Genomic DNA, 18,142 nt, shown 5'->3' on the forward strand with positions numbered 1-18,142 from the left:
TGAGGCACGCCGTAGTGGAGGGCTCTGGATTAATTTTGACCACCTGGGGATCTTTCATCATCATCATCATCACCAGCCTATCTACGCCAACTGCAGGGCAAAGGCCTCTCCCCATGGAGGAAAGAAAAGGTTAGGAGAGGCCCTGACGTCACATTTGTGAAGCCGAGTGCCGCCATGACTTGAGCCCACTGAGCCCAGCACTCTATCCCATCATCCTTTGCAATCTCCGGTTTGATTTGACTAACATGGCGTCGCCCTGCCCTCCCGCTTCGCAACGAAAACAGCTTCGTCGCTAATTCCTCGGTACGATGTCATGTTCTAAGCTGTTGATTTCGCCTTCAATTTGCCCATTCTAACCCTCACCCAAAGTTTCAATCAAAAAACGGCCTTCGTTTTTGAGATAGAAGGACGATTTTTCAGCTCTTAAGCCTGGCAAAGTAGCGTTTGTCGTCGTCATAGCAACAGACTCGCGGGATGGCGAGCGCATACAAGTTAAGGCCGCCTCCGACGGCAGAGTTTTCAAACTGGCCTAATCTAAAAACGTTTGTCGTAGCGAGTGTACTGGTTTGCAAGCGTTGCGAGGCAGCCACATACTAAGCGCCTTAAAAATTTGTCCGTTCTATTTGCCAAAATTTGGCCGCCGCAGTTGTAAACAAGTAAGCAACATTGTCCATGGGCTCAAGAAAAATGACGCCACTTCCTCCACACTTTTCGCAATGCATTGGGATGCTAGGGGCCTCTCCTGAGTTTCTTTCCTCCATGCCTCTCCCATTATTCTCCAATTATCTCGGTCCTGTGCCAACTGTGACCAATTTTTCCCCGCGAACTTCTTGATCTCATCTGCCCATCTAACTTTCTGCCCCCCCCCCCTGCAACGCTTGCCTTCTCTAGGGATCCACTCTGTTGCCCTTAATGACCAGCGGTTATCTTGCCCTCGCATTACATGCCCTGCCCACGTCCATTTCTTCTTCTTAATTTCTACTAATCTGTCTTTAACACCAGTTTGCTCCCTTACCCACTCCGCTCTCTTCTTGTCCCTTTATGTTACCCCTATCATTTTCCGCTCCATTGCCCGCTGAGTCGTTCTCAATTTAAGTTGAACCCTCTTAGTGAGCCTCCAAGTTTCTGCCCCGTAGGTGAGTACCGGTAAGATGCAGCTGTCATACACTTTCTTCTTCAGCGACAATGGTAGGCTGCTATTCATTATCTGAGAATGTCTGCCATATGCACCCCACCCCATTCTGATCCTTCTAATTATCTCTGCCTCATGGTTGGGATCTGGGGTCACAACTTGGCCTAAGTAGATATATTCGCTTACCACTTCCACTGCCTCGCCACCTATCTCGCCACCTATGGGGATCTTTAACGTGCGCCGAAATCTCGTATACACGGGCGTTTTTGCTTTCCGCCTCCATCAGAAAAGCGGCCGCCGCGGCCGGGAATCGAACCCGCGACCTCGTGCTCAGCAGCACAACGCCTTAGCCACTGAGCCACCGCGGCGGCAGATTAATTTGCACGAAGCGTACTGCACGTGAAGGAAATCGACGACAAAGTGAAATGCACAGCTAGCGAGCGAGGCAGTTGTGTTTGCTTTTTACTCGTCGAGTTACCGCGACCGGCGCGGATGAGAGAACTCGTTTTCTGTCGTTGACCGCGCAGTAATATGGCCGAATATTCATCCCGCCGCCAGTCATTGTTTTCGCACGCGTGGCTGCACCGTTCGGGGCGATAAACTGCACGAGACCGGCGTTGTGCCTTTTTCGCCTGCGTTTCGCGGTGCGTCGAGGGTCGCGTGGGAGAGCGAGTCGCTAGGCGTTACGGCACCAGCGTTGCGTAACCGCTAGTCTTACGAGGGCCGCGTTACGCGGCACCGAAATCTCGTCACCCCTTTCTGAGCAATATTGATCCAGCTGTTCCATCATCCTGTTTTTACGACCGCAGTACTTGGGCCTTCCCAAGGCCGCTGAATCGCTTCATTTACCGTTAGTTTCGGTTTTGCGTTTGCCGCCAGTGCCGAGTGCCTGTGCTGCTTTGTTTGCTCCGACCCGAAGTGGCCCGAAACCGCAGAGCTAACCTTAGCCGACATTCTCTTTCGGGGAATTATTCAGAGCGTTTCGGTTCGCCGGATGAACCAACTGCTAATGTTTACACAAGATTCGGTGGAAGAAGGAAAGTGGGGCGGGGGGCGCTGCTTATTGCTACTGATAGTTGCTGCACACAGGTTATGGAACACTGCGACCAATTAAACAAGAAAAACAGAGCGCACACACGAGTCCGCCAACTGATAGTGAGGTTACGATCCATGCCTCATATCAGCTCCTAATTTATTTGGCCAGTCGAATTCCTCTCTCCCCTTCATTAATATCAATACTCAGGACGGATATACGCCGGCCTTTGTCACCACAATCCCACTCACAGTTCCGTTTTGAACGTAACTCAACCATAAGGGCTGCGGAACTAAGCCGTAATCGAGGGGTCACAGGAACACTATTCCTCAATAACCTTAGGTGAGACAAGACGAACACACTGCCATCGATGCTGTTTGGCCTCACCTAGTAATGAGCAACCATGTAGGGCAGCAGGATAAGGTTGTGGAAGGATTTCATGAGACGTACATCATCAGGGGGGGGGGGGGGGGAGCAGACATATTTTTGTGCATTCCTTTTAAGTGTGGAGCACTTCATGGGTGTGGCTTGTCGTACCTAGTCCGGGGTCACGGTACCTGGCCACCGTAGTCACGGCGTCACGCACCCAAACAGAAGCTTCGAAAAGATCACTGCTTCTCCTGGTCGGTATCAAACGTGGGTCCCATCGCGTCACAAAGCCGATGTCAATCCCATTGCACCAGAGCGGCACACGTCACTCATTTGCAAAGCGTTGGGGGTGACCTTTGCGCTGCTCCGTTTACATGGAGGCTGCCACTGCTGGGCCACAAATAAGCGCACAGAAATATAACACACTAATTGCCCCCAACTACCCAATTAATGAAAATTCAATCCAGCACCTTTTTGTAGGCCTTTTCAGGGGTTGTAATGCCCCGTCTTTACTACTTTTGGTATTAACGCCAGCCTGATATTGAAAAAAGTCAAGAAAGGGTGCCACACCCCCTGTGGCAAATCGTTGCCCTGCACTTCGACAGCTCTCAAGCTGAGTGGAACTGCTTTCATTTTGCTATCTGTGTCTGTCGGCATACGTCTCCAACAAAGATTTATCAACAAAAAACCTGATCTTCAAATGGCTTTTGAGCTTTCCCGAGGAAAGGCAACTAGTCTTTGAAAAGGAAAAACGGATCGGCTTACAGAGCCAGTCACTAAAGTAAGGGCGACATTTTGCGCGCAATTGATCCCTGGCCAACCCTGCATGTATGTAACTGTGTACCAGATATGTCAATGTAGAGCAAGTCTTGTTTTATCGGCAGCATCACTGGAGATGGGAGCAGCAGGCTGGGAAGCTACACCTGCTCAATGCATTGTTTGCGTGGAAAGTGTTAACGCAGCAAAACTATGGTATGGCATGATATCTGGCTTCAAAAAGAAAAAAGAAAACCAAGAAAAGCACCTTTCCAGGTTCGTCAAAATATACTTTGCACAAAGAGGTACAACCACAGGGCTAGTGCTCATCCAGGCAGAGGCAGCAACACCTTGCAGAACACAAGCAGCCAGGAGAGAAAAAGCACAAGACTTTTAATCATCGTTATCTTACAACCTTGAGAGGCCAGGCATCCCAGTTTCGGAGGCGTGACCACATCTTCTGACACAACAGCCGAAAACAGCGCAGAAAAGCATCACAGAGATGGCTCTCACAGCCCGGTACCAGTTTTCTTCCCCCAGATTTGCATCGCACAAACAAGCCATTTGGTGTAAGAATAAATAACACAATGTTTGGCCATTACTAGAGCAAACAGTTTCAGAAGACGTTCAGCGACACTGGAAAAATGAAGCAATGTCATGGCGACACTTGCCCAAATCACCGCAAGCAGCATAACGCAGCGAGACGCAGAGCACTGATTTACAAGGCGTGGTTTGTCTCCCATTTGTTAAGTTAATCATGTTTTCATACCTCTATTGGCCTGTTCCGTGCTTTGCACACATTACATTCATTAGACAGCGTTTCAGGCTGCTTTTCATGCACTTTTGCACCACATAACATTGCTCAACTGCTGCAAATTTAAGACTGGAACGCATCAGTTGAAATTTACAACTTCCTGAAAAAAGGATAACTTTGTAGAGACTAACTTCTAAGATCTACTAAATCCATCTTTAACCTTGTTCTTTACTGTTCTGTCAGCTAAGCAGAGAGAGGGCGTAGAATGAGAAGGGTACCCTAAAGAATTTTACAGTTTAGTGCACAGTGCTCCATATTTGCACATTAGTTACTAGAGGGACTTAAAACATGCTAATTATTAACCAGTCTCAAATGTCTAGACCATGTTATATACTATTTTAGTTAAGTCAAGCACAAACAAGCGGGGTCCTGTTGTCAACCATCTTTCTTGCGAATTTGTGATGGCATCGTCACACTAAGAAGTACAAAGGTCTGGATTTAGCGAATAGCATGCACCTGTATCTAACCTGAACAAACTGTGTTGACGCAAACAGTCGATTTGACCAAGAAACAGGGAGAAAACACAGGCTTCAAACACTGAAATAGCGTCAGCAGGGATTAGAAACCCATGCAACGTCATTGCAGTAGTCCACGAGGTGACCTGAATGTCGCGTGGCGATTTTTTCACTCCAAGCTTTACAAACAAGGGCTCTAGACTTCCATTAGATAGTGAAATGAAAACATTACGTGAACTAGGTTATACTACGCAGCCACAAACAAATTCAGTTCAGTGTCCTTCTCCAGACGGCGATCCCAGCAGCGGCAGCTGCTTTTCTAGTGGAGGCAAAAAAAAAACAAGAACACCCGGTTTGGGTGACAAGATTTCAACGCGCGCTAAAGATGCCCAAGTGGTCAAAATTAATCCGGAGCCATCTACTATGGTGTGCCTCACAGCCCAGGCATAGCTTCGGCGCGTTAAATCTCCACACAATCAATTTTTTTTTTCCTCTAAATGTCAATCGTTGCATATAACTCAATTACAGTATAGCCCACTCATAGCGAACCCAGTTTTAGCAAACAAATCTTCGTTTCCCATTACTACTGTATTTATTCGAATATAAGGCGAGGTTTCTTTCCAAAATCCGTAGTCACAAAGTCATACCCCACCTTACATTCGAAGCTCAGTATATGTATATGGCGATTTTTTGTACTCTCCAAACTGCACCATCGCCTTATAATCGTGACCGCCTTATAATCAAGTAAATACGATATCTGTACACATCGATTTTGTGCCCGATATAGCGAAAAGAAGATATAACGAACCGATTCCAGTTTCCTGGTGTGTTCGCTATAAGCGGGCTTGACTATACCAGCTGTTCACAAGCCCCACACATCGCACACAGTTGCAACATTGCACATGTAAAAACATGTGCCACAGATGAACTACAGGTGATACTTCAGGCCCCCTCTCCCTATATACATAGAAGAACAAAGGCAGGAAGCAGAAGTCCTCGACACAGTCATCATAGCTGAGCACATCAGTTGGTAGGACAAGAAGACAGCAACTCTGTACAATTATTGGCATTACTCAAGATCGAGATGATGCTTTGTAGACCCTGCTAGCTATCGGGCGTTGGTGCGCTAGCTTATTGTACAGGCTGGGCTAGCAGACAAAACTTGCGGGCACTTGCAGACAACTGCACGTTGACAACATTGTGCAGCTTCGGATAAAGCCGCCCTTGGATTCGTGTAACAGGATTAAAAAAGAAATAAAGCGTGCTTCAATACCTTTTTTTCAAGCTAATCATCCTCACTCGCACACTCACAGGGTACGGTACAAGAATACCTCGCATCAACATTAAACAAACCAACTTAAAGTAAAACAACAAAACTATGCTGAATTAGCTTTAGTGACAGTGATTGCATAAGCAACAGGCATCTAACATGGGTCCTGTAAGCGAAATCACCGCACGATGTTTCTCGTGAACAATCTGCAAGCATCAATTTACGTAAACTGTGAACAATACTATCAGGGACATCTGCTTCATTCCCCTTTTAATCCGTTGAGCTTTAAATTAGTAGGGTTTCTGTGATAACGAAAAAAAATACGGTAAGCTGACGGCAAACATTCCAAGTCACACTACAGTGCATCGCACTACTGCCATCACCTCAAGTGATTGGTGGAAACAGGATTCTGCAACCAGCATCCCATTCTTTCTTAGCAAGGCCTCTAAAACCAGAGGAGACAAATTCAAAAAGTCCTGTGCATTAGAATTGCTTTTGTAGCTACTCAGAGCTCATTCAACTAGTTTTACAAGTTGGCCTCATTCAAACAGCGGCAGCCTTTTTGTAATCTCAGTTGGATCACAAGACACCTAACCACGGCTTCACTAAAAGCACGCACTGCATCATCATGCAGGTAACACTCCGTTTGCATCGAAACAATGTTACAGAGGAACGCAAAAAAAAAAAAAAAAGGCAGGAAGGGACACCAATGATGGCCACAAACACAAGCAAAAGCCGCAAGGAATGCATACAACCTTCAATTATTTTTTCTCAATACTGAACGCACGAGGGAATCAAGTTGCAACACTGACAAAAATCACCAGCAGCTGAACTCTGCGAAGTCAGCGTTGAGCGTTCAAGGAAACCTAGTCCCGCAAAACGATGCCTGTGGCATTCACACCAACGTAGTCCATAGATCAGACACAACTTGAAGTTCATGCAAACGACACATCGCGAAGTTTTGCTTCAATGTGGCTCACTCATATCATTACTCTACAACTACCTACTACGTGAAGATCACCCACCAAACGTGTTGTTGACACTGCCTTTCCATATCAGTTCAAACACTGAACGTAGGTGCTGAACGTAAAATGACATAGGTGCTTAGGCCATTTTATATTTCTTCCCCTTAAGAAAGAACCCCATGTTTCAGTAATGAGTGGAAGGAGGAATGACGAAACACAGTTTGCAACATATCTTCGATAAATTAACCGGCAAAGTCAGTGATTTGTTAGAGAACGCGCAAGATTATTCCCAAGGGAAAAAAAAACTACGCTGTTGGAGAGAAATAATTCATAGGTCACGGGGGAAAAAAAGCAAGAAAAATACGGAGAAAAAACAAAAAAAATAAACGCAAGCACAGAGTGGTCGCCGACACGTGCAAAACATCTCCAAGTAAGCACGTGTCGCAGTTTCCACCTCACTAGGTTTAAAAAGAAACAAACAAAAGCGAGGGAAAAACGCAGCCCTCCATTCTTGCTTGTGCCGCAAGCCGACCGAAGCCGACCGCAATCAGCCAACTCGTTCCGGCTTGCCGCTGTCGATCTGGAAGACGTTCGCCGGGCCAGCCGCCGACCGGATTGGTGGTTCCCCTCTGGGCCGTCGCAGACGTCACGTGCAGCACGCTAGGGGTTCCCGTTGGTCGCCCATGCTGGGGCAGATGCCTACACCGATCGTCGGGGGTCAGACAATGCGCATGCCTGCCATCGAGGACTGCAGCGACTGCAGAAGATGGGGGCAAGAAAACGGTACTCAGGGTTAACTCAAAGGTACCGTTGATAATGAACGAGTGCGGCATGCTCATCAAAGTGTCCACTAAGGCAAAGGTGTTGCCTTCGAGATGGAACAAACACGCGTGAGAGTGAAACACGGTTACAGCAAATGCTGGACTCCGACAGAAGCACTTGCGGTTGTCACTTAGAATAACTTTTTCCGCCCATGCAAAGTGCTGGATGAACAGAGTGGGATCTTACTGTCGCCCCCTTTCCCACTGTACTGCTAGCTTGTGAATGCAAAAGGACACCGCCATCACGGTCCCCCCCCCCCCCCCCTTCTCTCTCCCTCCCCTTCCCCCTCCGTCCTCCGCCATCAATATTAACAGTGGAGCTGTTGTACAAGCTGCAAGTTCGCCATTGCAGGAAAACATATCGAGAAAATATCGAGAGCGCTTCCCTCGCGGCGACTGCACATAACAGCGCTGTTGTCAAGCGCTAGTGTGCACTGTTAATTGGCACGAGGAACGCGACAATACCGATGCATTCGATGATGACTGCTACAAGCACAGTGCAAAGTGTAACGTGAATTTACATGCACAGTTTGTGCAGCTAAACAATTTTAAACTTGTACAAATGTGTGCTGATGCGTCCTTCAGTGCTTGCGTATAAAGAAATCCTGCAGCTTCGCCATGGTTCAAGCCTTGCGCAACTTAATGCAAGCTCCGCCAGTTGAGCTCGTGGAAGTCTACAATGCCAAGATCAGATACACCCGCTCCAGACTGAACAGGCCACCGACATGCCCCCACCAGTGGTGGTGGCTCAGTGGCCACGGCATTGTACCGCTGAGCCCAAGGTCGTGGGCTTCATCCCGTCTGCGGCGGCCCCTTATCAGATGGAGGCAAAAAGCAAGAACGCCCACGTGTACGACACTATCCCCAGGTGGTCGGAAGTTATCCAGGTGAGCCCCACACTTATACATAGCCCAGGCGTGTCTTCGGCACTTTAAGCACCACCTTTTCCTGCCTCCCTCTCCCTCTCTCTAGGGGTCAAAGGTCAGAGGTACCTTGAGGTCCCAGAGGACGAGCCGTCCGTCCATGCCCTGGGTGCAGACGCGGGAGGCGTTGTCCCGCTCCCCCTGCACCAGGGTGACCAGGGTGATGGCGTTCTGGTGCGCCGTGTCCAGCAGGGTGTCGCCCCGGCTCTCCACCGCGTGCTTGTCCATGTTCAGGAACTTGCGCATCGCACTGCAGGTGCACATTTGGGGAGAGAGAGCAGCGAGTGAGCCCACTTACAGGGGCACGCACAGGGGCCTTGGCATTCTTACGGCTCCTTACGGGGCATCAGAATGCCACGAGTTGCATTTTACATTGCCCCATTTAACTGGCACGAAGGCGTTAGCACTAGACTACTGAAAAAGAAACCACTTTCCTCCTCTATCGTAGCACAGGAGTACACATCTGCGTATACACCATGTTTTACATTCTGCAAATTCATACCTTTGATGAACACCTCATCTGCTAAGGACAGCGTGAGTGACCCTAATAGCTTTGATCACTATGACATTATGCATACCTCGCATGGGACGGAACCTGCTTGCTGCACACATAGTAACGTTTCCTGGGACTAGATAACCGTGCTTAAGCTCAGACAAGCAGCCGAGAAGAGACCAGTATGCCACCCTTGTCAGAGAAACATTAGTCGTAAACACTGTGTAGCCATGGTATCAGCTTGCAGCTTTGAGCGTGTAGTAAATCCCTACATTTTCCTTTTTTTCATTCATGAGAAGTGTGGTTTATTAAGGCTGCTTCCCTAGCACGATCCCCACCAACCAATTTGCTGACACAAGCTAAGGCAATGCACTTGCAAGTTTTCACGGCAGCATTTGGCACACTTGCACTAAATAGTTAATAAATGAAGGATTACAAGAATGAAAATACAGAATGGGCCTGCAAATAACAAGTTTCACAAATTCAAAAAAGTGGGCCCACCTTCAACAGTCCAACTTTTCCACAGCGGCATTCTAAATGCACACTGCAAGCAGCAAGCTGGCACACAACACACACAGCCACAACAAACAGCGACTTTCCAGTCAACATTCCAGCCAAACAAGTACCAGTGTACTTCAACTAATGTTAGTGCACCACCTAGCTGGCAAACGTCAAGTGCAACCTTTATATGCAGCAAAAATGACGCAAGCAGCTGGCTACACTGCGGCACAAAACTTGAACAAAACGCAAACACTTAATAACGCTGCCATTAGGGGTAACTGCTGTCAGATAATCGCCCAGTTCCACACCATTCACAGGGTGGGTCACCTCAAACCGGTTTCTATACATCTATTATTCCAAAGAGCCGCAACCACCTCTAACGTTGATTTTAAAACCTGCACTCCATCAATGCCACTTTTTCACAGAACAGCTTACACCTGATGGCGGAGGCCAGAGCTGCTCTACAGGTTGGTTTTAAGCCCAGGAATCAGGAAACTTAGCTTGAATTTGGCCAAAACAGCACAGTGCCAATAACCCAGAAGACCTGACAAGCAGTAGCCCAATTCTTCCCTTCCTACTCAAGGCAAACCACACCACACACAGAGTCCCATTTCCAAAGCCATACCCACCGTATCCAGCCGCAGAAAGACTGGCAATAAACTGCTGCCAGTTAGCCACAAGCGGTTCACTACTGCGAACCACTTAGAAGCTGTTGACTTGCACAGTGCCAAGATGCGCATCTTTTTTCTACTCTCAGGGAGTAATTTGAACACTTTTTACTAATACGCATCTACAGGAGCAACGGTGTTCCAAGGGCCCACCTACAGCTACGAGTGCCACTCTACACGGGTACTTCTTCTAACAGGGACAGGGCTACAGCACACACAGGCAAGAAACAACAGCAATGTTAGCCTATGGGGGGCCAGGCCACCAAAGGTGAGAGTGGTGTTATTTCCGGGGGTGCTCAACAACCGAATGCACACCACACACACACAGTTTAGTTTCGTTCGCTTTCTGTTCTTCTTGCTCACATACGCAGCTGGGCTGATAACTTCGGGGTCACCGTCGGCTGCCGAACCTTGCTGGCTGTCTTCTGAAGCTACGACCTTACCACTGTACACGTTTGGGGGGGGGGAAAACGGCATCGAGTCAGCACGGCCTACACCCTAGGGCACGCAAAAAACAGCGCTCTGATGACACCAGCGAGGCACTAATGTTTCGACTGTGCAAGAATGAGCTAGATGGAGGGAAAAATTAAGTTTCGTAGCTTTTATTGCCCGGTTTTGCTGAACAGTGGACTAAACTTTACAGAGGATGTAGAGCTACATTCTGCTTGTTCAACCTCTGTCCTAAAATTAGGTAAACATCAGCTGTGGCTGTCTTTTATGAGGAATGCCTTGTAGGCTGTTCGAAATGGCATTGCTGAAGACATTATTCCCACTAATGAATTATGGTGGTATGGTGATGCCCACATATATAACAGAAAAATGACCCCTTCCAAGTAACAAACAAAATAACACAAAGACTACTACTGCCGCAAGGTGCATGCCAATGACTGCTGTACATCCAGACTAGAAAGCTGCTTTTAACTAATAAAAAGGCTTCCCGCTTCATCTCTTGTTGCCTCCTTTTGAGTCGCACCTTTTCTTTTCAACTATTCCACGGGATGTACCACTCAAAACTCCCTCACCCTCCGTCAAGAGTGACTAGAGATGGCTCAGACCAGGTAGGCTAGGCGAGCCTTATTGATTAAAATTCCCGCACCACTCAAAATACACTTTTAGACACCAGTGCAATGTGAATTCCGATGCAAGACTTTATGAACGGTGAACTCTCTCGCCGGCTGTGTCCTTTCCAAGTGAGAACTGAGGTGCCACTGCCACCGAAAATAAAGTGCCCCGAGTGAATGAATGGCTGACCTGACACCGTCGACTTCCTTGCGCTGCGACTTGTCCAGCTTGTCGACAAAGCTCAGCTGGCCATTGCTGTACTCGTACACCATGGGGCAGCAGTCGTAGCCCTGGCAGGACAAAAAGGTAAACATCAAGATGAACTCTGTCGGAATGCTCAATTATTCCCGCATTCCTCCAAAGCGGTCCCGCTCTCGCGACGGGTGTCGCGGCGTGCAGGAGCGGCAGCAGGCGAGATACGGCTGCTTCGTTTTCCCGTGTGCTGCGTAGCCCGCGGGGGTGCGCTGCTGTCCGTCAGGGGAGCGAAGGAAGTCTCTCTCGAGTTCGGACCACCGAAGGAGGCATAAGTAGGCCACCCCCGCTCCGTCGACCTGGGTCCTCTTGTGCTTTGTTGGAGCATCCCCAGCCCGGGTAAGCCTGACCGACCTTTCTATTTTTTATGCACGCGGAATCAGAGTTATCTAGTGTGTTTTGTATGTTTCAGTTATTCAATAAATGTGTTTGGGAGAGTCCAGATGTCCGTTTTTGCCCGAACCTGCTGTGGCCGCTATCCAGCGCGACGCGGGTTGGGATCGCTATCTTTTTCGCGCGGGAGCCGGTAGGCGAAGCCCGCTTACCAGGCTGAACAAGTAAAGCGACCCCATAACTCGGACAGTCTCTCTCGGTCATTTGGCAAATGTGCCTCAACAACCATCTTACAAAGAGATTTTCAATCCAAAGCACCACATGCTCACATGTGCCTGCATATTACTTTGGTGAAACATCGATGTCAGCTCATTTACTTGGTACGTGGTGTTGGTGCTCTGCGGCCATTCCTTTTATGACGTGGCAACGAGGCTGTTTTGTAGGCCTAGTAGTTCCCACAGCCCCCAGTGCGAAAAACTTGCTTTGGCTGTACTCTGGTCACCAATAGTGTTCCACAAACCGCTCACAGGCCTTGGTCGAGTGAGAATGGCAGAGATCGAAAGGTTTTCATCATCGTGGCGATAACGGAGGGGGAGCAATGTACCACGATATGCGTACAAACCTCCCAAGATGCCACTGTCAGCCGCAGCACTGCCACGACTCGGTGAATGCAGCTAACGTGATGATGGCAGTGTGCTGTTTCATACATTACAAACAAGCTTTTCCTCAAAGCTACGGGCACATGGTCTATGACCCATCTTGCATATATTTACGACATATCTATATTATATCTATATTATATCCATTATATCTATACACATCACTTGTACATATCTATGACAAAGCCACGGAGGTTGCTGCACAAACAATGCAACGTGGCCCCTGTCGACAACCTGCACGCCAGTTTCTCACGCGACCGCGGAACTGTAAATCCTATCGTAACTCGTAAATGAACCACCCGACAATTGAGATGCGGAGTCGAGCATGCCGAGACACCCCAGCTCGAAAGGACAACACAGGGAGGGAGGCACTACTCACAGCCACGAGCAGCCTGGTGGGGGAGACCCAGAGGCAGGAGAGGAAGGGCAGGTGCGGGGTGCGCACGTGCACAATGGCCATCCCGCGCTGGGCGTCGGCCACACACACGCTCGAGTCGTGCCCCACCCAGGCCAGCCGGCTGCCGTCCCCGCTGAAGCACACTGAGTGCACCCAGCCCACTGCGAAGAACGAGGTAGGGGGGGGAGCAGGGAAGGGGAGACTTCAAGTAAACGCACCAGCTACACAACACTGTGCAGTCACGGTTAAACAAAATGCAGACGCCAAAACACGAACCACAACATGCAAAATGGCACCATTTCTTTCCACGAAAGTCAGTCACATGCTTCGTAACAGTGACAAAGTTCAAAAAGGTGACTTCCCAACATGAACGCAGCTGCGTCATCACCATATTCTTCGATTTTCGTGTTAATTTTTCTACTGCCCGTGACTGTACATCGTGTGGATGCGAGCAACAGTGCCACACAGCGATGAAGTCATTGGACGTTACTGTGATTGCCTTGCACAATGTGTCGCGCACAATATGGGCACACACACCCCCTCCCATCGATGAACTGTGTATGCCTGAGCAGGGTAGCAATGGCCCCACAGGCGAAACATGGCAGCCTATGGAGCTGACGTGCTACTGTCTATGGGCTCACTTCCAGCAGGGAAAAGAAAATTAAAAGCAACGCCACATCCACAAAAAAAAACCAAACAGCACACAAAACCATTTTGCTTTTGTTTTCTCATGGCCATGTGCGAGTGTTACTTGGGACCCAGTTTAACACTGGCGCTGTAGATCATAGCACCAGTAACTGCACTCCCATTCAGACCCAATTTCTCACTAGTTCCTCGGCTCTGCATGACAATGAGCGCTCCCTCGAACGTACGGCCCCTTTTCCATGTGATGTTGCCAAGTCATTTTTAGCTTCATAAAGCAGCGTCATTCAGATGTATCTACTTGCATAGGTTACCCACATTTCTAAGACAGCTGTTTTGAAGGGAACGTCTTGAAACCTTCACTCCTAGGCCAGCCTTAAAGGGGCCCTGCAGCACTTACCATCGACCACTCGGAATGTATTTTGGGGTAAAAACTATCGTCCCAGCAATCTACTCCCGCAAGAATTATGTAGTTCACTATCACCGAAACTACGCGCGATGAGAAATCGCGCATAATTGTTCTCTCTCAACTCGACCGCAGACAACGCGGCGAAAGCTGCGCGCTCTCTCCCGGAGAGCGGGGCGGCTCGCGGCTTTCTCTTCGGCGGCCTTCGATTTATCACATGCCCAGGAGTTTTCTTCTTTGCTCCGCAACGTGGAGGGGTCTATTTACGGTCTGGTGCCACAAAAAAGCAGGCATGGCTGCCTGCTCGCAAGCGCACACTCGGGCTCGTACAGCGTCTTTGAAGCAATAAACGTTTGTTGTCGAGTAGTCTCATTGAAAAAGGAAGTATTGAGCTCATCACTCGAACTCCACGCACACTCAAAACACAAAAGAAACGCCAAAACTGTTCGCACAGGTTCAGGCATAGAAGAGGTTGATACACAGCGCCGATGACGGCGGATCGTCACAGGAAATGCCAGAAACAAGCCGCGAAGTTGACCAGCGACAGCCAATCGGACAGCCATGGCCTCAATGACGCCGTTTAGGTAATGCCAGGGGTGCATAATGAGGAGAATTGAAGAGAGCGCGGTTGGTTTTTCGGCATCTTTCACAGCGTTTTGCGCGCTCACCGCTTCATGTGCATGTGTAGCATTTGGCTAACACATTGTCGTGGTCCTCCCATAATAAAGGCAATTTAGGTTTGCTGAATGCAATTCAATTTTTCTGTGTTGGCCCCATCTGTCTGTACCTTTTGCTGCTGAATAGGGCTTGGCGCTCCAGACAGCGGCTGGAAGCTTGAGAGCCCTTTTTGCATTTCGCGGTGGAAAATTGTTTTAACTGCGTTTTCTTCACTTGATATCGCAAACATTACGCCCACATCCTTCTTTCTTTAAGAAAACAGTGCCAGTATCAGTTATGTACCGATACGTTGCTTCAAATATGCCTAATGTCTACCTTTTGCACAACAATGTTGACAGTTACGAAGCGTGCAGCAGATTCAGTAGTTTGGAAATATTTTGCCTACACAAACGTCTACTTTGAAAACACTTTCTGCCTGTTGGCCGGAAAGCTGAAACGAGTGACAGAATGAATAATTAGCCCAAGATAGCCTGTCATCCTTAAAGCACAATTCTCTGAAATCTCGAACAGGCCTCAGCCCCTTTAACTTCTATGAACAGGGGGGGAACCTTTGAAAAGCAGTATATAGGAGGCCCCGTAGCAAGACATCTACGGTAGACTTTGGAAAAGCATTTGAATCAGTAAAAACCGATGCAGTGCTGGAAGTTTGGAACGGACAGGGAGTAGAGAAGACATATAAATTACAATGGTATGCTTTTAAGCAAATTTTACGAAGTTTTTAGGAAAAATCATCCGTAACTGCCTTAATTTGACTTCAATTTCAATAGAATCTTTTGCCAGTGCCACTAGATCCTCGTGTGAAGCATTTCGTCGGAACTTGCGTACTGTCATTTCCAGAACTTCTTCAAGCCACGATATCTCAGTGCTGTCACTATTATACAAGCCATGTATTTCTTCCTCCCCATTCAAAATCATTTCTGTTCCCACCGCCATCTGTACGATAAGAAACAACTGTCTTGAATAAGGACTAAGGATAGTGGGAGCTCTAAAGGCCACCGGAGAAAGTAGGGGAACTGTGGCTAGGTACGCTGCAGCAGTGAGCACAACAGGGTGAAGACAGTCCTGTGGCAAGCCTTTCGCATTTCCCAAAAATCCTCGATGCCAATCTGCCCTAGTAATGCTCACCTCCGCTGGCCGACAGCTCGGCCATGAGGCTGCCGAAGCTGGCCCCCTTGTCCCCCCAGGGGGTCTGCTCGGGCACGCTGTCCACCTCCTTGATGTACGCAGAGAACACCCTGGGAGGGAGGGGGAGGAGGAGGGGCAGTTCAGAAAAAGGGCACACGACAAGCGTTGAACAAAAAGGGTGCCCTTTTGCTTCGTACGCTTTTTTTTTTCTTTTGGTACTGCATTGGGCGTTACGGGGAGGACAGCAGCCGTATATAATGCCCCAACCAATACTGTCACGGGGTAATGTTCCTTCACACCTCAATGGCAGAGTGGAGGTTAGATGGTTTATCGGCTGCTGCCAATCCCTGCTCTGCTATGGGTACGCTCCCCTGTACTGTTTGGGAACCAAGCTGCACACAGCCATGCAGTGGAATAGGAGGACACTCGGTGGTGCTCCGGATGCTGCTTCTGCTGCCACCGCTTCCTTGTGTACACCCATCAATTCCTTCACCTTGTACAGATCGTAATTATGTCCATTGACCCGCCACGGTGGCTCAGTGGCCAAGGCGTCGTGCTGCTGAGCCCAAGGACGTGGGTGCAATTCCCAACCATGACGCCCACTTTTCTGACGGAGGCGAAAAGCAAAAACGCCCGTGTGTTCGAGGTTTCAGCCCACGTTAAAGATCCCCAGGCGGTCAATATTATTCCGAAGCCCTCCACTACGGCGCGCCTTTGGCGTGCAACGTGTAGCTTTGGCGTGTTAGACATCATAATGTCAATCTGAATATCCCTCACCACTGTGACATGATCATCACCATCATCTAGGCTTGCCTTTAAAGGGTGCTCCACAGCAAGCACGCTTGCACCGCAGTGAAGACAGCAAGACGGTCACTAGCGGGGGAAAACCATAACAGCACGGGCTAATAACTGAACCGACAATTTATGGTAATTTTTATAACTACTTCTAGGGGAGGTACAAGCTGCAAGTTAAACCAATAGTGAGTAATGACATCACAGATTTCTTTCCCACGAAGAAACATTAGAACCATAACTGACAAAGTACTACAACCAAGGGAGACAAAGATTTAACTTTAACGGAATACTGAGGCATTGTGCTATACTCGGTGACAACTTAAGAACGGCACCAGAAGTTGCCGCTGTGCCTTATCACCGTAGCCGGATATTTCTCCGCGCGGCGCAAGTAGGGCGTTACTGGGAATATTTTGAACATGGCGTAAGCCGTTCCCGTGATTTTTTGGACTTAATATGCTTATAAATGACTCCAGTGACGACAAACAAACTGCGTGAGACAAGGCAGACGATATCACGCATTCATAGCAAACCCCTTTCAAAACGCGCGCGCACTGACGTCACGGGTCCGGCGCCTTGGCGGAGTGATACACTACATGAGGTGGTGCCGTTCTTGAGTTGTAACCAAGTATAGTTCACACTCATGGCAGAGTACCCCTGCAATCTGCAAGCCTGCCAGTCATGCAGGAAGGCATGCATAGAGTAAACAAAGGCAAAAAAAAAAAAAAAAAGGAACTGAAGAAGTTCTGTTGGCACAACCTCTGCAGCTGAACCACTGTGGCTTAGCCAAAGAAAGGCACCTTTCTGAAAGTTTTCAGCTCATGACATTCACCACGGTGCATTCCACAGTGATCGTTTGTTGGCAGCTTTCTTTCTCTTCTGTGCGAGATAAACTGTTTCGACTTCATGCACTAACTGAAGGAGTCCATTTCAGACACCTACTACCACTCTACAACCCACGGAGGGGACGGGAGCGGCACCGTACCGTGTGCGGAAGTCGGTGGACCCGCAGGCGAGCAGGCAGTTGTTGGGGTGCCAGTCGACGGAGGTGGCGGTGGACTTGATGGGCTTCTTGATGTGCTTGCTCACCCACCAGTTGTGGTCCTCCTCGAAGTAGCACACCGACACCAGCTTGGCGCCCGAGCCCACTGCAAACTTGTTCTCTGCACAGGACGACATTGCGGGGTTAGTACTGCTCTGCGGTGGTGTTGTCACTGTCCATGCCTCCGCCCACCACAAGCCACATGGTCCCGTTTGCTGGCCCTGTAAGGGTTCACCGTGGAGCTTTGGGAGGCTCGTCATTTTAGTACCCGACCATTTCAGGATCGCAAAGGCCCGAACAACGCTGCTGTGACTCCCAATCAATTCCAATATCACCAAATCCCAAAATGTACCCACAGCTCAGTTTCAGGTGTTTTCAAAACTTTCGGAAACCAATTTAAAGCAAAGGTCGCTATTTACACCCAATTGGAATTGTGGCCATTACTGTATTCTGAAAAGAAGGCTACAGAAATGTGTTCTTGGCATTGAACTCAGAATGGACATTTGTCCGTTTCATCTGGAATACAGCTTTGGAAAGCGCAGAAAAAAAAGGGG

General features: G+C 48.7%; 1 protein-coding gene across 5 annotated transcripts in view; it reads right to left on the reverse strand.

Annotated features, from left to right (window-relative positions):
- Positions 1–3,666: 3,666 nt before the first annotated feature.
- Positions 3,667–18,142, reverse strand: part of Arpc1 (Actin-related protein 2/3 complex, subunit 1A) — a 65,556-nt gene continuing 51,080 nt past the window's right edge. For 4 of the 5 annotated variants that reach the window (XM_077669953.1, XM_077669958.1, XM_077669957.1 and 1 more), the window contains exons 4-10: positions 17,532–17,709; positions 15,755–15,864; positions 12,886–13,064; positions 11,452–11,552; positions 10,568–10,645; positions 8,608–8,788; positions 3,667–7,551 (exon numbers count right to left, since the gene is read on the reverse strand). In XM_077669953.1, coding sequence (XP_077526079.1) covers positions 7,513–7,551; positions 8,608–8,788; positions 10,568–10,645; positions 11,452–11,552; positions 12,886–13,064; positions 15,755–15,864; positions 17,532–17,709 — 866 coding nt within the window. In that variant the 3' untranslated portion in view covers positions 3,667–7,512. The remainder of the gene's footprint in view (positions 7,552–8,607; positions 8,789–10,567; positions 10,646–11,451; positions 11,553–12,885; positions 13,065–15,754; positions 15,865–17,531; positions 17,710–18,142) is intronic. The other variant, XM_077669954.1, reaches the window with a different exon arrangement.

The sequence above is a fragment of the Haemaphysalis longicornis genome, unplaced genomic scaffold (assembly GCF_048455015.1).
Source record: "Haemaphysalis longicornis isolate Haplotype H1 unplaced genomic scaffold, Haemaphysalis longicornis Haplotype H1 scaffold_5, whole genome shotgun sequence".
Taxonomy (NCBI): Eukaryota; Metazoa; Arthropoda; class Arachnida; order Ixodida; family Ixodidae; genus Haemaphysalis; species Haemaphysalis longicornis.